This window comes from Centrocercus urophasianus, unplaced genomic scaffold (assembly GCF_019232065.1).
Source record: "Centrocercus urophasianus isolate 14NV4802_14NV808 unplaced genomic scaffold, USGS_Curo_1.0 seq_26, whole genome shotgun sequence".
Taxonomy (NCBI): Eukaryota; Metazoa; Chordata; class Aves; order Galliformes; family Phasianidae; genus Centrocercus; species Centrocercus urophasianus.
Genome location: NW_024884822.1, coordinates 15,647,831 through 15,671,071, shown reverse-complemented (window position 1 = coordinate 15,671,071; position 23,241 = coordinate 15,647,831). Strand labels below are relative to the sequence as shown.

The 23,241-nt window shown below is 43.4% G+C and overlaps 1 protein-coding gene across 2 annotated transcripts; it reads right to left on the bottom strand.

Moving 5' to 3' along the window:
• Positions 1-178: 178 nt before the first annotated feature.
• Positions 179-23,140, bottom strand: RBM27 (RNA binding motif protein 27). 2 transcript variants are annotated; one of them, XM_042826315.1, is made up of 22 exons: positions 23,024-23,140; positions 20,804-20,922; positions 20,033-20,157; positions 18,105-18,211; positions 17,439-17,632; positions 16,378-16,635; positions 15,641-15,874; positions 14,223-14,357; positions 12,069-12,218; positions 10,408-10,555; positions 10,001-10,154; positions 8,436-8,699; positions 8,202-8,330; positions 7,225-7,347; positions 6,663-6,737; positions 6,391-6,555; positions 5,859-5,963; positions 5,562-5,753; positions 4,136-4,222; positions 3,567-3,677; positions 2,867-2,970; positions 179-1,639 (listed from the first exon to the last, which is right to left on the bottom strand). In XM_042826315.1, exons 1-21 carry the CDS (start codon positions 23,080-23,082, stop codon positions 2,884-2,886), a joined length of 3,021 nt encoding a protein of 1,006 aa, XP_042682249.1. In that variant the 5' UTR covers positions 23,083-23,140; the 3' UTR covers positions 179-1,639; positions 2,867-2,883. The 2 variants fall into 2 exon arrangements, with proteins under 2 accessions (XP_042682249.1, XP_042682248.1); XM_042826314.1 differs by having other exon boundaries at positions 179-2,970.
• Between the last annotated feature and the right edge of the window lie 101 nt (positions 23,141-23,241).

Here is a 23,241-nt window from a genome sequence, read left to right as displayed (position 1 = left end):
TCTGCCACCCCCCAGCACAGCAGCTCCACGTGCTCACACACTGCAGCTCCACACACAGCTCCAGCACCAAAGTGATGACGCTCTTTTTGTGATCATTGGGTGGTTTGGTTTTTTTTTTTTTTTTTGAATGGTTCTGCTGTCCAATTTATTTAACTTAGTTTTCCTTTTCTTTTCTCCATTTGGAACCATTCCCGTAGCATACCTTTATTGCAAAAAAGTCAACATGCATCTTAGAAATTCAGATTGTAATCAATAAAACAAACATTACATATATGAATTTAAATGTATAAACAGTTAGAAATTCAACAGTATCTCCTATTACACTATTACACAAGTTCACAATTCTGTAAAAACTATAGTACAAGTTTACTATACACCAAGGGAACTTCATTCCTTTTCACATGATTTCGTAAGGAGGAAAAGAAAAGAGGTGCATTCTCCCAGCAAGCAGTGACAGTTTCCACGTCCACCTTCCAGCTCCGGGGCTGCTGTTTCCTTTTGCCCAGCTGACACCCAGCGCAGGCGGCGCAGCTCCCCGCCCCACAGACCAGATGCCCTCCGTCCCCACAGCTCAGACCCAACACCTCCTGCCCTCAGGCTGCACTGCTGCCTCGTGGGCCCTCAGGAAGCACCGGCGTGGAACGGCAGCGCAGAGCAGAGCCCGCAGCGCCGCCCGAGCGCCAGCAGAGCCGCGGCTGGGGCAGGATGCTCGCTCTGGGACACCTCCTGCTCCTGGCGCAGCGGCGGTGGGAGCGCTGCCACCACTCGCGCCGCAGGGAGGTGACTGCGCTCACAGCGCACAGGCTAAGCTCAGATGCACGACTCATTTTTTCACTCCAGCACTCAGAAATCGCATCTGGACGTCGCTGCCCACGTGGGCTGCGAAGGAAAGCGGTCAGAAAAGCCGAGCGATCCCGGGAAGCCCTGCGGGAAGCAGCGCGTGGAGCCGCCGCTCAGCTCCTGCCAGCCGCCGGCAGCCCAAACCATATGAAAAGGAAGCCCGTTCTGCACCAACGGCGCCGCAGCTTTTCTTACGGCTTCATTCATTCACTGTAGTTTTCATTTTGCAAATACAAAAATACAACAGTTCTTATTGAAATCTATACGCTGGTAGTTTTAGTACACAAAAAAGCAACATATTTACAAAATTATACAGTTTAAGAAAAAACTCTGTACAAAAAAATATATAAATCCTTTGTTCCCTCTATCACTTTTAACTGTCAGGACTCAACACGGTTGCTGCAATGGGCATTTCAACATATACACCGACTGAACCGCAGACAACAAGAACAACATCAGAGGAGACGATGGGAGGAGAGACGTGGGGAATAGCTAAGATACGTTTTCCCTCATTTCCTTGCAATTTCACCTCAACGTTAACAAGAACGTCCACATCGCACACAGAGGTTCTAACGCGCAGAGGCGGAGCACTGAAAGGCTGAATTCCCTTCAGCTGGTGAGGAACCCGAAGATGACACCGCTTGGACTTCCAATGCACCACCACAGCACAAAGGGAACGCAGGCAGGGAGCAGCAAACACAGCGCGCTCAGCTGTGTTACCAACATCAGAGCCACAGCAACTCAGGGGTCTCTCTAAATTTTCTTCAGTCGGGAACTTGCTGGCAAATACTCTGGTAAACTAAAAAGAGGAGAGCATTTTTCACTGACATTCAGTTTATTTTGTATAGAAAAGCACATCAAAGCGTACTGAGAAGCGCACTGTGCGAACGCACAGCCAAAGAAAACGCTCCCTAGGTGGCACTGATGCTGGCGAGCCACAAAAGCCCCGCAGCAGTTAAGAGACGTGGCTGCAGGATCTGAGCTGGCTGCCCTCATTTCTGCCATCGCACGCCGCCGCTGGGCGCGGGTTTGGAGCGGTGCAGCAATGGGGCAGCCGAGCGGCGCCGTGCGAAACGCATGCAGAGGTGCAGACACACAGCGCCGCTCCAAACCCTGCAGCGAGACAGGAAGCGCCCTGCTCTGAACACCTGGTGGGTTTGGCTCCAATATAAACAGAACCAGAGGGAAGAAGAGTTTGGAGGGGCTGTGAGCAGTTGCCCGTTCAGTTCTTTCTGGGGAAAGCAGGAAACTCACTCGATTCAAGCTCACAGACTCAGGAATGCAGCGAACAAACGGTGCGGCTGAGACTGGACTGCACTGAACTACAGGGGGAAACCATGGGAGAGCAAACCCTGCCCTGCAGCTGTGCCACTGCTGCTGCGTGCAGCGGGCTCTGAAGAACAGAGCGAGCGGACGGCGTCACAGCCACCCCCTGCTGGGTTACCTGTTTCACCCCCTCACAAAGCAAACATTGAAACTGCGTGGCTTCCAAACATCCTGAGATGTCTGACGAGTTCAGCCACAGTGACTTCTACAGGCAGTGACTGCATGTGAAACAAAATGCCACCTTTCTTCAATTAGTAAATGAGGCGTTTTTTCTTTCATAACATTTAATGACAGTTTGTGTCTTTCCCCCGAGCCTAGAATATTGCTAAATAAAACCTGTAACATCTTTTCAATTATAAGCTAACAAATCAATCACATTATAGAAAACCCAAAACAAGGTAATAGAGGGTGACACAAAAAGAGGACAAGAAAATACTAATATTTGTTTTCTTTCTCTCTTTTTTATCCTTCTTAAATAGAAAAAAATCACCATCCTGGTGAGCTTGATACTTCTATAAAAAGTTACTGGGCCTTTGGCTAGGTTGGCATCGCAGCTCTATCTCTGAAATGTTTTTATAACAAACTTTGCTCACTTTAAATCTTGTGGTTTGAAAAGAAAGTAAAGCTTTTTTTTGGCTCATCAACTTTCTTAAATAGATGTCTAAAAGATGTAGCTTGAACTATATGCCTAAGGTTATACATTTCTAACGTCAAGTTTCATCTTCTCCAAGAACGGGATTCATCCTCGTCTTCATCCTCATCATCATCATCTTCGTGCAAAAACAAATCTGAGGTTTCAGTCTCCTGGATGAAGAAGAAACACGGTTTGAAACCAAAGTTCCGTGCAGCAGCGCAGGACCTGTGACACAGCACAGCATGGGCTGCATGTACAGGGCACAGGGCACAGGGCACAGGGCACAGGGCACAGGGCACAGGGCACAGGGCACAGGGCACAGGGCACGCAGCTCGTTGCCTCCCACAGACAATCAAGGACTCTCGCATCAAGAAAGGGAAAGAAGCCAGACTTCAAGGAAGCAGGGAAGCAGCCACCCGCCCACCAAAACAGGCCGTTAAACAAGGCCAGGAAACCCCTTAACAGCCTTTAAGGGCTCACAATTGCAATCTAAGAATTAATAACTTATCCTCCAGTGGAGGATTCGCACCCAGTAACAACAAGATGAGCAGCCCCTGTGTACGTGAGAACGTGAGGTTTATCCCAGCAGTTTGCAAACGTGAGTTTCCAGTGGTGTTTTATTTTCTTTCACTGGATTAATCAAAACCAGGGGAGGTTCTGCTTTGCAGAAACATCTGCAATGAAACTTATTCTGTCAACAGAAACCCGAGTTCTAAAGGAGCTCTCATGCTAAAGCTGTTATTACTTTACCCACGTGTTTTCCTACCTCTTCCTTAGATTCCTCTTCCTCAACTTCTGTGGACACAGAGGGTACCTTAGGTTTGTACCATGATATCTGCAGCCTTCGGTCTTTAAACTTGGATCCCTGGTTAGCAGCCTAGATTGTATTTTAAATGAACACGTTTTTAAATGGAAAATCAAATTAAGAAGTCTTCAGATCACCAACAACGAGTTAAAGCCAGTGAGCACTAATTAGTGCAGATGTGTGTCTGAACATCTCAGACGTGCATCACCTTCTGCAGTCCTCAAGAGCAACTTCACGTAATCCTGAATCTACTGAATAATGCCCACCTACCATCAATCTAAAGATATTAACAGGGTTCTAAACTGACTGTGACATTGAGTCCACATCAGCAGAAAACCCACCGTAATCCATCAGACATGAAGCCTATCCCCCTTAGCAACACTACATGCAGGAGCAACAAATATTTGCACTACGTAGCTCAAATGAGTGGGATCCAAACCCCCTGAAGTTTAAAGACAAAAAGGCAGACACAAGCAGGTAAAAATTCTTGTTCTGGAACCGAGGAGAAACAAATCCACCACATCACTTACATTCTCAGCTTCAGAGCGAGATTTGAAGGTCAGAACAACACTCAGTGGGGAGTCTTCTTCTTGGAGATCCTCAATGTCTCCGAATTTCTGTAAGAAGAAAAATTGATGAGGAACAAAAGCAATGCTTTCCTCCAAGAGACTCATCATCATATGCTACACCTGAATCGTTTTGGTCCAGAGCAGCCCCGAAACCTTGTTAGTTTTAGGACAGAACTGGGAGAGAGAGGAACCTCAGCTGCTTTGGATGGCGACACTGCAGCACCTGTGCCTGTATTTTTGGACAAAAGCTCAGATCTATTCACATTCTCATAAATGGAGCTTAATTTTGCAGGAACAAAGGAAATAAATGTATAACTGAATTCAATTCAAATAATTGGCTGTTTCACTTATCTTTCTTGCCCTTCAATACTACTGCAGACTTGTTAAACCAGTCCTTTAGAGCTCATTTATTTGCAGAGGAGATAGGAATCAAACATTGCTACACACCTGAGTATGTTCTGCAAACACACAACGCAATTTTGTCTGGGACCATGAAGAGAAAAATGTCTAGCACAGCCAGATGAGCATAAGGCTTTATTTTTAGAAGTCAAACACCATTTTTAAGAACGAAAATTGCAGTGTCCACAGCTATGACAGATTAAAACAAAAAACAAACCATGCAAAAAGAGGGAAAAAAAAATTAACAACAAAGCCAAACCACCCAAATCCCACCACAAAGGGCTTCTGGAGGCAGCACCAGCAGCCTGAACCCACCCCAGGTGGCCCTGAAGAGCAGATGGAAAGAACTCCAGCAGCCCTGCAAAGGAGGACGCACCGTTCTGGGCAGCGTGACTGAGGGCAATGCCAAACGTGTCCTTCCTTCAGCATCAGAACTCAGCTAACAGAACAACGTGCTCAGTAACTCACCTTGCACACTATCAAGTTATTTGCTGTTTCCAAATGAGTTTAACTTTTATGAAATTGAAAAAGCAACAGGGTTTTGCTTTCTGAATTAGAGAGAAACAAGAGAAATGTGCACGAATTGCCAATACCTGTTAAAGCAGACACGCTGATAGGTATTTCTCAGCCTTCTATCATCTGTTTTAACTATTCTAATGCAGAATAAAAATAAGCCATTTGGCTTTTCCTATTAAAATAACATGCTAGGCAGCCACTGTAAAGCAGCCATAAAAGGCATTACATTCACACTCTTGAAAGTGTTTATTCATAGCTTGTTCCATCAATTCAGGATGAATTCATACTACAGAAAGGAAGACTTTTATTCATCCTTAAGACTTTGGAAAATAAACTGTTCCTTACAGAGTTCCCAGCCTGCCTCTCTCTGCAGCACACTCTCACGGTATCAGATACCCACTTCATCTGAGACTGAAAGTGCAGCCCTAACTGTCAGCTTCAGTTTTTCTTGTTAACGTGACCTCATACTTACAGAGAAGTGCTGCAGCAGTTCATCTTTCTCCTCTTCAATGAATCCTCCAACTGTTAGTGCTTTGGGACGATGGTCTACCACCATGTGATTTAACATCCCCCTTCCTCTCCCACCACGGCCCCGTCCTCGTCCTCTCCCTTGGGCTGGAGCCGCCTTTCCTCGGCCAGCAGGCAAAATGCCTAAACGGGCAGCCTGTGAAAAAGAGGAAAAAAAAGGCAAATAAGGTGTAAAGGTTTGAAAGGAGCTTAAACTTGTGTCTGCAAAGCACATTAAAAGCATAAATCCTGACATACTTACCTCTACTTGCAGCTGATTTAGCTTTTTCCGCAGTTCAGTTGTGTCTTCCCCAGAAGAGAGTCGTTTGTGGAAGTCTAGTTCTGCATCCAGAAGTTCCTTTTGTGCCTTAGAGAAAAAGGTACAGAAAGAGAAAATGGAAGTGGAAAGCAGAACATGAATGCACACTTTTAATGCTTTAGTCCCCCTCTTTAGCAGTAAATTTATGTAACTGACACAAACAGGTCAGTACACAGCAGCCACACCTCCCTCTAAATTCAGTTCATTATGCTGCTGCTTGCCTCCACGATTCTCCCTCAGACTCAGTTTTGGAAGGACCTGGAACTCCACGCTTCAGAACTGGAACAATCCTGAATGAGCTGTAAGTAAGTCACTCATCCAAGCTACTTAGAACCATAGTCTGCTTCTCCACAGTGACCAGGCAAATTCAAAACACGCTGGGAAGCAAGCTGACCGAACATGGTTGTGTTTTTAGGACACGTCATTAGAAACAGTTACAGAAGACAGATGTGCAAGTGCATTGCACAACACATACCTCTGTCTTGGATTTTAATTTTGATGGCGTAGAGGTTGCAGATGAAGTTTTTAACTCATCCTTTAACTGAGATATTTTTCCTGCTAGTTCTTTTAACGTCTTCATTATTTCTGCTCTCTCTTCTGGTTTCATGGCCTTGTTTTTCTCCAGCTTGGATATCAACATCTGTACATTAATAAAAGAGCAGCAATATAAATTCCAGCAAGAATAATGCTGAACAGACAGATATCTACAAAACCAGGATGTGCTTAATGAAGTCAGTCCAAACTCACCTTCTGGCATTCTATTTGTTTTTCTAACATCTCCTGCTTCTTTTTCCTCATGTCTTGTTGGAGTTTCATTGCCTCCTAGGAGAATAAAACTCTTCCAATCAGAAGAAGTAGTCTAGCATTATATGTACTCACATGTCACATTTTCTTTCTGAAGCTACAGAAGTGAGGGCCATAATGAAAACCACTAGTCTGCAAACCACAAAAGTATTCAGTACATCTGGTCTGGAAAACAACAATGAAATCCTGCCAATTTCCTGCTGTGAAGTACTCTACTAACTTCTTTCCACCTCCAAACTCCCCTTGAAGAAACACATCCCATGCTGTCAGTTAAGTTCCTCATATTTGCAGAGATTAAAATCAGAGAAATGCCACCAGAACTCCATCCCTCAAAAAAAAAAAAGCCTTCAGTGTGCATTACCACGATTGTTCCACGATGACAAAGCTTACACTGACTGTGCAAAACGCTACACAGCCACATCTGAGGTTTAAATTGTCCACCAATTCTTTTTTTTAAAGTACTTTAAGCACTGCACTGTTCATCCAGCAGCACACAGCACAGTACCTGCTTCTTCTTAAGAGCTTCCTGTACGTCATGAGGTTTAGATCCTGCGCCAGGCTTCACAGCCGCCTTCAAGTTTGAAGAACTATAAACCATTTTTGAATGGCTTGTAGGAGTAGGAAATGTCTGAAACAGTAGAAATGCACACACAACAATATGTGGCAGGTTAAAATTAGGAATTTTAAATAAATATCTTCTGTGAAACAACGCGTGCTTCCAGAATTACAAAAGGAGACAAATACAGCAATGCAATGAAAACATGCAGAAAGCCTTCAGTCTAACAATCCACCTACTTGGGAGCCACCTGCATAAATGATTCATAGAACGCTTTCTGCAAAAGATAATTTCTTTTGGTCTTCATCCAAAAACTCCCTCTCTCTCCTGATACCCACGAGGAGCACTGCTAACACTCAGCTCCTGTATCAGAACCAACCCAGCTGGGTAGCACAACCTAACACACTTGCTGATCAGACATTCAGAAAAGAAATAAGGCAGCAACTGTCACTTGCATTCTTCCTTTCTTACAAGAAATAACTTCTTTGTGACCAAGAACATGTGCTGCCTTATGACATCAGTGCTAATTAAACTGTATCAGATTGAACTCCGCAGAAGTATTCTGTAAGTTTCCAGTACCATTGTTGAAGCACAGTGTAAACACCAAAATCACTGAACAGTAATTAGGTTAGTCAACAGAAAGCTGACATGTAAGCTGTAAAATTTGTTTAGAATGAAACAGTGTCAAAAATATGTTATGCTGCTGAAGACGGTGACAGTCTCTGGAATTATTCTCCCTGGTTTATATGAAGCAGCTAATGAAAATTGGAGGAAATAAATGATCACGTCACAGAACACCAGCGATGAAAGGAACAAGCAACTGAGGACTCGCAAATCCTGCTCCATTTCCTAGTTCCACTTAGCAGACCCACACAGATGACAGCTGTAAGTGAAAGCACGACGGCGGTCAGGTTTCATAACCATACCTGACAGTCCTCTGCCACGGCCCCAGCCTGACTGAGATCAGACTGATTTCCACCTGCTGCTCCAAGGCGACGTTTCACCGGGACTTTGTTCAGGACATAGGCACCAGATGCCAGCGGTTTGTTCACTGCCTGCGCGTCAGAGATGGAAAAACGAGAGGTTACACGTGCTGCACCTAAAAGCAGCTGTCACTTGGGAGCGCTGCTATCAGCTCTGGAGGTCGCTTATGAAAGTACCTTGGGCAGATTGCTGTGCATTGTCACAGCGGGAGCCGGGGCCAGGGCTTGCTGCTGGAGGTGAAGTTGGTGATGGAGAGACGGCGCGGCTGACTGCTGCTGGGGCTGCTGCAGCAGTGGGGGCTGCTGCTCGCTTTCTCTGTGCCAGTGCACCCTTATGAACCGATTGTTTAAAACTGCCTCTGTGCTTGAAATTGCCTTCCTAGCCTCATCATTAGTTAAGTACTGAATCAGAGCAGCTTCAGGATCGTTCTGGAAAGCAACCTAAAAGAAAGAGTTCATGAGAATACATTTCTCAAGGAAGAAAATACGTCAGCCAGCAGGAATCCAAGCTACAGGTAACCCACAGTAACAAGTGGAATGTGTAATGGTATTAGCAACTCAAAATAAAGGCAAAATCCTCTGTGTAATTAGAATCAAGTACATTTTGCAAATGCTATGCACAACTGCAGCAAAGACTATATGTAGTACAATAAAAATTGAGTTAATAATTAAAAAGTTATCCATCAAAGATCATCAGATATTCAAAGCACTGTAAACTGGGATAGAACTGAGGAGACCCAGTGCTGACTCCAAAGCTCTTTATTCTGATCTGAGATAGAAACGTCCAAGGACGCACAGTGCAGAGGTTCACCATATTCCCAAAGAAACCTTATCTAACAGTCACACAAAAGCATTTTTCTCTAAAAATCAATCATCACAGGAATGAAAACATACCTAGTACAAGATGATTGAGGTAGCATGTTTTTTAGAATGCACTACCAAGACTGAACCAAAGAAAGAACCAAAGTATCTTTTGGGCTAAAGCATAAAACTGTGAGCTCAAAAATACAGAGGCTCGCCAGGTATCTGTCCTTATTCAGACCTCAAACTGAGGATGAAGGAAGTCACTGCTTTCTGCAAAAATAAAACAGCACTCTAACCACGTAGCTGTGCTTTGTTTACACAGTGCTTTTCCAAGGGACACCACTGAATTGGAGCCTCTTCTAGGACGTAACATGATGTTACACCCATGGCATCTTGGCCAAAATGCTAAGAAACGATGCAGGACTTCACACCAAACAGTTTTATAGAATCATAGAATTACCAAGGTTGGAAAAGATCTCCCAGTTCACTCAGTCCAAGCATCGACCTCCCACCAGCATCACCCCACTAAACCATTCCCCAGGAAACATGCAGATGATGCTGAACACCTCCAGGCACGGTGACTCCACCGCCCCCAGGGCAGCCTGTTCCAGCACCTCACCACTCTTCTGGAGAAGAAGTTTTTCCAAATATCCAACCTGAATCTAGAAGATCTGTTTCAAAAAGTATAGGCAAGCTGCTCAAAAACCTGAGAATAGTTTAGATGGTGTTAAATCTGCAAGCCTTTCAAATTTAACAGGAGCAAACCAAGCACGACAGGCCTCCAAAAACAAAAGAAAAGGCTTTTTTGAATTTGGTGACCTCCTCCTGCTAGCTTCCTCTAAGATTCCTCAGTGTTTACTGCAATGTTCTGGAAGGCTCTAGGGGAAAATACCCACACACAGACATAAAACTGAGGGCTTTTTGTGTTTGTTTTTTACCTGAATGTTTACAATAGTTCCAAACTTGCTGAAGTGCTCGTTGAGTTGTGTAATGTTGTTCAGTTCTGGTGGAATTTTTCGAACTTCTAATTTTGTGTTAGTGTACTGATTCTTTTTCAGAAAACCTGGCTTATTCTGGTTATTATTTGCTTGCCTGCAGAAAACAAGTGCAAGAGAGTAATTGAGAGAGACATGCACACACCTAAGTAAGGTAGCAAGTTATTGCATATTTAAATTTTCTCTAGAGATTAGAAATAACAACCTCCCCAATATTTAGCCTCTGATTACATCAACACATTTTCTGACTCAGTCAACTCAAATTACAGAGGCCAATGAATTACTGTTGTTACAGCATTGATAGCAATCGAGTGCACTCAAGTTAGCCAACTGCAGCTGTTAATTCTTACTTTCCCAGCCACGGTTTCTTCAATGGTGGACATTCCAAACTACTTGGCGACCTTTTTCTGCTGTCTGGTTCAAGCACAACTCTAGTTACATTGCTGCTATTATTTGTAATGGGAATGGGAGGTTCGGTCTGGATGATAATATTGGCAGCTGGAGGAAAATAAAAAGCCCTGTGTTATTTACCACACATCAATGAAAACACTGAAAAAAGCTCTCATTTAAACAGCAACATAGGATTGAGTTTAAAAACATTAAAAAAATAGGAAGACTTAAGTCAGTCAGTTCTGCTTACCAAGTTACTTCAGAGATGACTTACTAGCCCAGCTAACCCACGTGAGAAATACAAGCATTTAGTCTTGCCAGCAGAGAGGAGACTTTTAACCTTCAAGCTCAGTACCAGCTTGAAGAAATGAAGTTTTGGCCTTACTTGCAGGTACTGAAACTTCTGGTATGAAAATTAGGCCACTGGCACACACAAAACACTCAACTCCTAAAGAGAGGTGTGAGATGTAAATCAATTTCTTTTTGTTTTCCTATGTGCCAGAGCTCTGCTGATCACTCTGATGAGAAAAAAGTCTGGGCATTTTCAGGCATACAGCTTCATTCTTACATTAGGGGGTGGTTTTAGGGAAAACCTTTCACACACTTGACAAGGCAACAAAGCAACTGGTCTGAAGATCCACCTCTGAGATTTACAATCCCTTACAACTGGAATGGGTTCTTGGAACCAGAATACAGAATCCTGATTTGTGAAATTCAGTAAGATGGAAACAGCAACAATAATTTCTGCAGTAATAATTAATAATATTCTATACAGGGTGAGTCCCTGGCGGGAAATTCTGGAAAACAAAACAACAACAAAGCAAACCTTTCTTGTCTGGTCAGTAAGAAACGCCAAAATGTAACAGCAAATACTGAAATGCAACAACTTTTTCCTTAGAGATCATGAGCAGAAAGCAGGAGGAAAAAGACAACTATGCCGAAAACACAAAAATTTCTTTCAAGACCTGTAACTTGTACAAAAGTTCTTTTGAGAGAGAGAACACGTCACCATGAGGAGACCACATCCACGCTCATCCAGTTTATGATTCAGAATTACTGAAGCGTAGACTGGGATTTCCATGAGCTAGAACTAGAATGCTAGCTGCAACAAGCACCTTAAATACACCAGCAGGCTGAAAGGAAGTCAGACCATCAGACACAAGCACATGCCACAGCAGTTCCCCTCACCACGAGCACCAGAACAGCCAAGGCTCTTAAACATGTCCCTGTCAAATCAACCCAGCTTCAAACTCCTGTTCAAAGCCAACTTCCTGCACCATTTGATTTCTTCTTTCTAGTAGCCCAATACCCAACAAGTACCTTTGTAGGCTAAAGATGAATAAAAACCCACCATCCATACAATAGTAATAATAAAAAAAAAAAAACAACCCTTCTAATATTCCCAAGCAAGTGGTTATTTTTAACCAATAAGACTGGTTGGACTTAAAGATTAGCATTAAAAATTAAAAAATAAAAATAAAAAAATAGTAGAGACGTCAGATTCTTGGATGCCTGAAAATTGCTCTGAAATACCAAATCAGTGAGAAAAACCACTGCTTTTAGCCTGGAAAATGCAAAAACAAACATTGATGTTCTGAGACAAAAACAGAACCCTTCCTACCTCTAGGATTTGTATCCATCTCCCCAGATGTTAAGCCAATTAGATTCGGACGCTGCGTCTGTGCTCTTGTAAAGAACTGCCGGTACTGAGATCTACCAGCACTGGTAATACTAGGAGCTTCAGGGTTATAGCCATCTGGCTCATACGTATCTGCAAAAAAGAGGGGAGAAATGTAAGAGGTTTTCACACGAGCTTAAGACTCACGGTCAATCTTCCGTTAAGGAAACGCACGGGTGTCCCAGAATAAGAAGCTGTTTCTGTATGAAGAGGCAAGAGAGGTCATACAGACACCAAGTAGCTATAAAAGCCCTTAATTAAGCTTTACACTCAAGTATATCTGGGAATATTCTCCTATTTTAATGATCATTACTGTTTGTCAAAAGCGTGTAAGCCTCCATAACTGAGTATTGATGGCAACCTGCCTGAAAAAGAAATGAGGCATCTCTATCACAGCCTTCAGCAAGCCTGACACTGCTCCAAAGGGAACAGAACATTTCGTTTGAGTATTTATTCTTATGTCTTGTCCTAAGATGCAAAGAGATTTTCATTCTTTCCTACCCAACAGGTCACATTACTTCAGAAGCTGACCTTTGAAGAATGCAGTTAAGTGATTTCAACCAGAGCAAGCTGAGAAATCATGCAATTCGCCCCTTACCTACTGAATTCTCAGTGAGAGCGAGATTCGCTGCCTACCTGTGGCGATGTACTCACAATGCTATTTACAGGGGATGACTGCGAGAAGACAACAGAACTGACTCACATTTTTCACCCAGTCTGCGGTCATTAAGGACGATGCATTTTTCAAATAATAAAAAAGGAAAACCTACACAAGAACTTGGATGAATAAAACCCAACAAAAGCCTCCACAGAAACACAGTAGATCCTGGAACAGAATTGGATGCAGTTCCAGAGGGAGTCAGAGGACCCAAAACACTCTACGTGTCCTTATTCTAAGATGGCAATGAAACTGCAGCCTAAAGCAGCTGCCTCAGAACTTCAACACTCGTGTTCTGTCATGCAGTGCTGACTCTGCAGTCAGCACAGCCTCAGCACCACCAAGAACCTTCACTGAACTTGCGTGAGCTCAACCACAAGTTCCACCTGCTCAGGGATTCTTCATGCAATTGCAAGGTAACAATCAGCTGTAAGTGTACCAGTGCAAGAACAGGACACGAGGTCCAACTTCTACAGAAGTTTAAGAGAAGAGAATTACATAGAGGAACTGAAGTCACTGATGCCTTGTTAGTAAAAACAGACAGAAAGTTTGGAACAAACTTTGAAGCTGAAAGAATCAGATGGGAATGTGGTCTGACAGCATTTGGACTCAACTGAACAGAGACCCTGATGAGATACTTGGATGACTCTAAGAAGACTTTCAGGTCTCTGAAATGACTTTTAAACAGCTCTAAAAAGTACAGAATTCACAAAGGAAAAGACACAAACTGTAAACTGAAGTTCTCCTTGTATAAAACATCAAAGTGTTTTTACTCTTTTCATTACCAAAAAAATATAAACTTTATTGGATTTTAAAAAAAAAAAAACAACTTAGGGTTCTCTAGTTATTTTGTTATTCCTTTCATAAAATACATGTTTAAAAAAAATTGTGCTCTGTAAAGAAAAAGATGTCATATCCATCAAACATCACGTGTTTTTCTTTTGGTTAGAAAGCTAGAATTACATCAGTGCTGGAAAGAAGACAGAAATGAAGTACTAATGTATACGAAAAACGTAGAGACAATTCTGATGAACAGCAAAGAAAACAAAATCTCTCATGTAGTACACAGAACTGAGTAGGGGTGAAGACCAAGCCACCCAGTAATTACAGATCAGCAGATGCATCTTTCCCATGCTGATGTTCTACTGAACAGTTTGAAAACAAAGGGTTCCCTTCCTTACACTACAGTTTTGCTACTTGGAAAACACGAGATGAAAAAAAAATCTCCCTGCAGACGATTTTTCCTCAGGCAGTGACAGAACAGAGCTGCTCCACTCGCAGCAGCAGCAGATGATGTGCTCCCACAAGGAAAGGCAGCGCCCTTTTTAGATTTGTGCCTAACGGAAGAAGGCAGAGGTAATAACTTGTAATCCCACAAGCTGAAGAAACGTAACGTTGACATGCCGAGCACATTTAAGAGAAAATAAAGCACTGCTTACGTTCTGATACTGTGTACAGGAGGTTCTGGGGTAGCGGGGGGGGCAGCCGTGCTCCCACAGGCGCCAGGCTGGGCACTGCGCTCGTCCCGGGCTGCTCGCGGTTGTTGATCAGACTGGACTGAGTCAAAGGCGGCCCTGCAACGACAGCGTGGAACACATGGGTAGCACTCCACAGAGAAACGTGCAAACATCCTGTGCAGTTAATTCACGCCTTGCCAACAATCACAGCTCCACCACATCAGAAGTTCAAGTCGACGAGAAGCCCCGTTCAGGGAAGTTTCTCTGATTACAACCACCTTTCCCTGGTCCCAGAACGAATCAAGCTGTAAGCTTAAGAGTTAAATAAATACATACATACAAAATTTGCTTCCCCAGAGCTTTATTAGTGTTGGAACTTCATTAGCCAAAGCAGCTCCTCCCTCAGCCTTGCCATGGAGAATCAAGGCTTACTCAGAACACGACATCACACCACCTCCATTTAAACCACATAAAATTACAGTTCTAAACCACAAGCTACAGGGCAAAAGGTGTTAACAGGCAAGGTCCAGCTGTTTCTCCCTGTATGCAGCACACATATGCTCCCTGCTTACTGTACTGCCAAGGAAGGACAATTGAGATAATACTCTGCAACATACTAAAATTAACAGTGATCCACTGGAGCCTTCCACAAAATTACAGCCATATGTAATTTCACCAGAAGCATCATCTTAAAATAACACTAGCACAAACAACAACTGTATTCCCAAAGATTAATTTATTAATTAATCCTCCCACAACAATTTGGAAGTGTTTTCCAGAAGCCTGCCTACTAATTGCTCAGTGTACTAATTGCTCAGTGTAAACCTGATACAGAAACCATTCTGCATCCCATAGCTGCTACGATTGTCAAAACATGCATTGTGTTACTGGAATAGACAGCAATACAACCACACCTTCAATATTCTTAGATTTTTCTTCACAGAACTTGCATTATAAAACAGTGAGATAACAGAAAAGGCTGAACTGCCTCAGAGAACACAGCTGAACAGATCACGGATCTACCGGGTATCTGCTGCTAAGACACTGCATACAGCATAGTACCAACAGCATCTATTAAACCTTTGAGGAGATCAGACCTCTCTGTTTTTGCATTAGAAAACAGAAAAGTTGTCAATCCAAACAACACTTGGGTTATGAGATGATCTGAAAGATTTTTCTCTTCCCAATCTGTTCTGTTCACCTGATTCAATTTGGAGTATAAGAAACACCACGTTTTGCAGGCTGAGTTTTCAAAATTATTTTGGCAATCTTTTGGTTAGTACATTTGAACTACAAGAGAAACTGCAACTCACTGCTTCAACTACAGGTACCTTCCTTTCAGAAAGAGTGACAACTTTAACTTCTAAGACAGAGTGACAAAGGAAAGTGCTTTAACTTACTTGGTACAGGAAGCACAACAGGAGGCGGTGCCTGCGGATGAGCTTGTGGAACTGGGATCCTCAAACTGCGAGCTGGACCTGGCATGGGAGGCAGAAGCATACCTGGAGGGGGTGGAAGTCCCGGAGGTGGTGGAGGAAAAGGAATCATACTTGGCAAGGAAACTTCATCTACTACTAACGGATCATTTCCATGATCAAACTGACAAAGATCACCAAGTACACAAAATCCTCTCTCTGCAAAACAAAAAAAATCATATTTTCAGGAAAAAAAACCTCAAAACAATATCATCCCGGTTTTTGCTGGAATTTTGTACTAAAGAGAACACACAATTACTGATTTAGCACTACCACGTGAATTTTCAGAACAAACTCAAAGCAATCTTCCATAAAAGCACACAGACATACATTATGCACCGTAAAATCCAGGGAAAAACAAAGATGCATCACCTGTTTCATGTTAAACACCTGCAACGAAACCTTTTTCAGAACTGCTGGTTGCTGAATTATTTGCCAAGGCATACACAGAACTGTGATCAACATCTGTACAGCAACCACCAAATTAAAAGTAAACTGCTCCCAGCAAGAACAACTCTCTCTCCAGTTAAATACAGCTCACACATACATGCATTTTTACATAGAAGGTGCTCTAAAGGCTTCTGTGCTTTGACTTGAATACTTGGGAAAAAAATGGATATTGCAATATAATGAAAACCAGGCAGGGACAGAAAACAGCTTACCATCATAATCTTGACACCTTCTCTTAGGTGGAGGATTTCTGCCAAATGAACTGGGATTGCTATGATTGTTGTAATAATTTGACCAACTCTCTGTTGTGTTTTCGAGATGGTGCGCAGGTGCAATTACAGTAACAGCACTGGGAATAGACTGTGCAGCAGAATACTGTTCAGAAGAGTTACTGGCAGATGCAGAAACGGGATTATATGTGCCTTCAACATCATTTCGTTCGCTCTTGAACTTTGATCTCTCACGGTGCTCTGGTTAAAAAACAAAATGAAAGCAAAACGATTCAGGTAAGGATTCATAATTTGTTCTGTAATCAGAGCCCTAGAAGAAAACAATAAAAACCCCAGACAACAACACAGACGCTCGCTTAAATATTCATTAATCTGCACGTGAGATTGTTCTTGAAGATCAGTCTTACCCATGGATCAACAACGAACCATAACGCAGGCAGGTTTTACATATCAGAAAATTAGATGCTTTCTTTACAAAACGAACGTTCTTTCTTTTACTCCTTATACTTTCTTGGATTTTAGCTTTCCCTCTTAAAGTAGAAAGGGTGAATAAACTCAGCAAACCTCCACCCATCAGTAATTGAGGTGGTCTCAAAACACATTTGTAATCAGTGCCTCTTGTTTTTCCTAGAGTTCTGAATTAACCCTAAAGAAATAAAGGATTGTGTGGTCATGACCTTCAGTACAAAAGGACCTTCTCTAAAAATGCACAGTAACAAAGAGAAAAAGATTTATGCAAAAAACTATGCAAAAAAGAGTGCATCTTTAAAAACATCAGCAGCTTTGTTAGCATATAGAGCACATAAATATCAGCTACTGATATCCACCGGTATACACCTGTGGATAAATTAAGAGGTTAGCAAAGAAGAAAACAATCCCCTTAATTATCCTACCCTGATGAACAGCACCTTAACGATTTCAGGAAGACAAAGTTCTCGAAAGTTGCCCAGATGGCTCAAGGGCACCTGCAGCCTGCTAGACCATCCCAGGGGCAGGAGTCCTTGACATCACTGTCCTCCTAAAGCAGCACCTCGAGTACTCACCAACACTTCTGTTTGCATCATGGTCTTTGCTTCTACCCCTGCTGCGGCTGCGGCTTCGACTCAGCCCTCTGCTTTTACTGCGGCTTTTGCTCCTGCCTCGCCGCCAGCTGGACTTGTCTCTGTACAGGTCGCTCCTGTCGTAGTACCTGTCGTAGTCCCTCCACTTTCCATCATCTCTCCTTTTCTCTCTGGTTCTAGAAAAACACACACGTAGACTACATTTATGAAAAGAGAAACTAATTCATTCCAGAAAGCAGCCAAGGGAGGACTAACAAAAATTAGAACTGTGAGGAAGTCATAGACGAAGAAAAACAGAAGGAGTTTTAAGAATGATGTTGACTGTATGTTCGTGTCTGTCCTGGTGGAGGAGACAAGGGAAATGCAGCAGGAAAATCCCCCCCACCACTGAGGATTTTCATTTATGTAACAAGGGAAAGAATGGAACTGACAACATCTCTAGGCACCAACAGTGTAAAAGTATTGCCATTTTTTCCCCAAGGAGGCCAAAATAGAACCAAGTAGGGTTCTCATAGGTGCAATCAGCACAGAAATACACTGCAGACAGAGGAAAGTGGGCAGCAAATCACTGTTTTACGTTATAACCTAAGAGGTACAAACCCTCAGCTAAAGCCTGCTGGGAAATACAGAAGGTATTCAACTACTAGCCTTTGTTCACTGGAATCTGCACGGCTTCTCTGTGGGCTAGAATGCTTCTTCTTCCTGCTATCCCGCTCTTCTTCAATTGATTCTTGAAAATTCTGTTTAGCAGACAGCTACAAAATAAGGGTGAACATTACTTCTTTTTTTAAAACAAAGATTTTTTTCAAATCAAAACAATACAGAAAGGCAGCCTTAAATAATGATTCGCTCATCCTTGCTCAGGATTGTTCAGGAAGAATTGTTAGCAATACTCGAGATTTGCCTCGACAGGGCTCAGGATAGTCTAATCTGAGGTGATACTCTGAAAACATGGTTGGATGGCACGATCTCCACTATGGCCCCTCCAACCAAAGCTTACGTATGATTCCATTCTCATTCCTCCCTTTGCAGGAATCATGCAATACACTGAGCTGCATGACAAATCAAGGTGCTGAGGTGCAATAGCTACTGAATGTCCTGCCACATAAAACTATCATCAACATATTTCTTTTTCTTCTTTCACATCCCTGAAACACAACCAAAACAAAATTAAAACCAAAACCAACCAGTCAAACAAAGCAGTCCCCCTCCCACCATTTCATTGCTGTTTAACAGAATAGTTTTTAAAAAACTGAGAAATTATGTCTGTTTTTGAAGAATTGATCAGCAAAGTGTGAAAGCCTTCTGTTGTTCCAAATCACAACCTTCCGTCACCAAAGCTACAATGACAGTCAGTTGTCACAGAATTCTGGAGCTAATCCTCAAACAGAAAAGGACATAAGAAAGGAAAGACCAAGCAGCAGCTCCGATTTAAAGGGACTGATGAGTCGTTTCTCCCAAATAACATCTACTTTCCACAATGCAGCACAATACAACTTTGCTTTAGTTGACCAACAGAGTTCGATCATCAATTATTTGTTACTATCAAGACCGTCCAACAGTTCAAACACTGATGACAGAACAACTCCTGCCAGCAAGGTGTTCCTTCATCTTATGTTAGGCTCACAAGTACACGAATAAGTTTGAATACCAGTTCAAAACACTTGCATCAAACAGCACTTCTTAGGGCTCATTTGTAAAAGAGAACAACAGCTTTTGCTCTTAGCACTTCCTGACACAAGCATCCCTGGAGGGGAAAGAACCGGAATATTTTATCTGCTTTATCTGAATATTTCCCATAGCAAAGGAAACACACACATAGCCTAAAATATCTTGCAAATTGTGCTAGGACTATACTAGCAATATACTACAGATATACTAGAAATAAAGAAAATTTACTTCTGTAGCAATTTTCCCCATCTTCACTCAGAGGTGATACATTAGGATGCTATAAAAACACACAGACACAAAGCTCTTCTCTTGGAATACTACCAACACAGGAAAAAGAGAAGTACCAAACACAGGTGAGGATGATTTGAAATTGAAAAGGGTTTGGATACTCACAAAAATATTACCTTGCTTTCTCAAAAACTTGAATGCTTTCAATTTTGTCAATAAAGGTTAAAAGACAAAACAAGAACTGCTGGCAAATGAATGCGACCTCACTTTTTTCAGTAATTGATCCTCAATTGAGAATTCAACTGTAAGTATTACAGAACACATTTAAAATAATTTCCAGAACATTTCCTGTTCCATTTTTTTAATGTTCTGTAAGGAATAGAATGTTTTCCTTCTTGCTCACCTCTGAAATCCTTTCAGATCAGTGCCAGCTCGTACTGCCAGGGACAACAGAACAGGATTTTTGGATGCTACTAACCTCGATCAAAGGCAGGCTTCACACAGGGATTTTAAAATATATTGCCTGAATTACCTTTCATTTTCCTTCAGACACACTGACAGTAAGGGTCACTAGTCCCAGCACAACAAAGTGGATTTTGCTATTGTGTTTTCTCCCATAACTGTTACAGGATGGCTACGTTCAAAATTAGAGGCAGGTAGGGAATGAATGTGGTTACCTCCTCCTTGATGACTTCTTTCTCCTGACCTGCAGGCTTCACTTCTACTTTCGTGGGTTCGTGAGAAGGAAGGTAACTCTTCGTGTACAGACTTTCAAAAAGTTTATCTACAAAACCTGAAGTTTCTGAGGATAGAGAAAACAACAAAAATATTATCATATATTAATGTATGATTTAAGATAAATCATATTAATATATGACTTAAGTAATTGTTTGGAATGGATTTGCCAGAAAAGTCCTTGGAAAAAAAAACACAAACCCTTGATAGACTGCTTACTGCTACAGCAGCAGTAACTCAGATTAATGATTAATAGTTCAAGAAAACAGAATTACATTTGTGGAGTTTTACCTTGTCTTTTTAGACAGAAAAAAAAAAACCATCAAATGCATCACAGACAAAAACACAGACTTCTTTCAATCACATTTACAACTTTGAAATGTTCTAAGAGACAAAAGTGATTGGAATTTACGACCAAGGAAAAAGGTCTACGCCTAGACCACCAAATAAAATCAACAGTTGATTTTAACAGCTCGAATTGGAACCAAACCGCCCTGAGAAGCTCTCCAAAAGTTCAACAGGTCAGGCTGTAAGAAGTCATCAAACGTGCGACAGAGAAACTTCCAGCAGTACGAGAGACATTTCAGAACAAACTCAAGTGCTAGCTTTTAATTGAGAAGAGCTCCTCCTGCTCCCCACAAACAAGAGCGGGCTGCAGAAACACCATCTTGTGCTCAAACCAAAAGCCCCGAACCAAAGGAGATTCACAGTACCTTTCTGCAGAAAGACGTCCAGCTGATCAGCACAGAAAGCTTTTAGCTCCTTCTCTGGTTTGTCTTTCTTAACTAATGCCACAACATAGTTGGCTAAGGCTGATGGGTCTGCATCACATCTACAGAGAGAAAGAACCGTTCTTGATTCAGCTGAAGAACAGCAAAACCACTGTGCTTTGGACACTGACTGTTACAGAAGGACCACCAAAGGAAACCCAGAGTGCAGCTCACCTGCTGACACAAGAGCACTAGGATGACTGAACTAGCATTCTCCCCCTCCCCACCCCGTTAATTACAGTGAAATACTTTAATTGTCTGGTGACCACCCCGCCCCACCACAGCTGACAGCTCTCCCAGTCTCTCTGAGGCTGCTCCAGAATAACACCTTCCAGCCTCTTTACAAACATCCAATTCCAGGGCAGCAGGGCACATTTTTCTCACTTTCACTAAGCGTTGCAACCACCACTGAGAACAGCCATACAAGAATTACAGAATGAGAAGAAAAGTCACTGCATAGTTGACTTAAAGTACTAAAGTGGTTTTAAAATACACATAATATTTAATATATACAATATGCATCCCAGAGAAATACTCCCCAAAAGCACACATTAAAATATGCACACAGATACACTCCGTACAGCTTAAGTTACTGTGCATAACGTACAGAAGTTTTCATTTCCAGCATTTCCATGCCCACAAATTTCACATTAGTCCTTTCATACTGGTAAAGTGCAAAAAAAGGGTGTAATTATTAGCACAGAATCATTAAGCTCCTCACCAAAACCCTCATCTAGCTTCATGAAAGTGAAAGATAGGCAACTGTGCAGCGATACTCTGCCACTAATCTTAAACTGGGTACTGCTTTAGGTTCCACTATTCAGTGCAATATCATTAAGCATTAACTCCTCATTTTGCTTCTCTTTAAGAAGATGCAGATGTAAACCATCAGAAAGCAGGCAGCACCCCAAAGCAGTTCAGTGATTCAATGTGTTTTTTAAACCTTTAAATCTCAACACATTTTTTAAAGAGAGGAACGTCAGCTATAGAAACATGAGGAACACGAAGTGTGCAGACTCCAAAACAATCTCAGATGAAAAAACTCAACAAATTAACAAACACACAAACTCATGTAGACAACAAGTGGTTAAAGAAGACTTCTTAATGAGCTGTCAGTCAAGCAGTTCTGCTCCACATTAGTTTGCTTGTTCCCAGAATCCAATTAAAACCAGGTAGAATGCAGCAATTAACCACAAAGAAACCACAAATGTACCGATTTTACAGTTCTTATGCACACATGGAGAAAAAGAAATAAACTGCACTAAATGTATTCTGTGGCAATGACCACGTGGAACTGACTGTAAGTGCTATATTTGAACAGAAGATAGATGACCATCTATCACTTTGTGACCTGTCTGCTCCTCCCAAGTGTTCACATGGAGCTGTGAGGAGGGGAGCAGAGCCTGAGGAGTCTTTCAGAGGGATCTGACCGAGTGCCAGAGAGACTACACGAGAAACAAAGGCAAGGAAGCCACCTGCCTTGGGATACGCTGCTCAGAAGATATGCACCAACACGTGCATATGCAAGTGGCACACAGGGACAGGGGGAGAGCAGGAGATGCTTTGCTTTGGGCACGTTAAGATAAAGCCTTCTAGAGATTCAGTTTCAGAGTTTCCTGTAGCAAAGCACACGTGTCTGTAAGAGTACAACCACTGAGATGTTCCACCTTCCTTGTTGCCCGCGCTTCTAACAAACCAAGCCGAGTTTTGGACGCGCACATTCCGACCCTTGGTGCTCACAGCGGCCACACCGCAGTAGCGCAGGTGTGACAGGCCAGTGAGTCCCCAGCAATTTGCACAAGCCGTTGACGCGCCGCGTGCGGGCAGCCCCGCGCTACGGCCGATCCGCACCGACAGCCCTCGGCCCCATGCAGCGCCGGGCCCCGGCCGCACCGTGCGCAGAGAGCTGTGCCCGTCCTCAGGCGCTCCCCACGGCCCGAACAGCGATCGGCGGCTCTGGGCAGCGCTCGCCCCCGGCGCGGCGGGGCGGGGCAGGGCCGGGCAGGGCCGGGCAGGGCAGCCCCGAGCCCCGCATCCCCGCCTCCTCCTCTCCCCGCAGGCGGCCCGGCCCGGCCGCGCCCTCCCCTCCCGGCTCCCCCCAGACGTGAGGACGCGGTAACCGCCCCGGCCCCGCCACGCCGCCCCAGCCCGGCCCGCGCTCACATCGGCTCCAGCAGCTTGGCCAGCCAGGACTTGAGCGCGTCCACGTTATCGATGAGCATGGTGCCGCCGCTCCGCCGCCCCTACGGCTCTGCCCGCATCGCACCCGGCCCGCGGCGGTTGCTGCCCGGTCCCCTCCCCCCGCCGAGGCCTAGTACCGGAAGTGCCGCTCGCCGCGGCGCAGCCTGCTGGGCGCATTGGGGGCGGAACCCGGCGGCCAC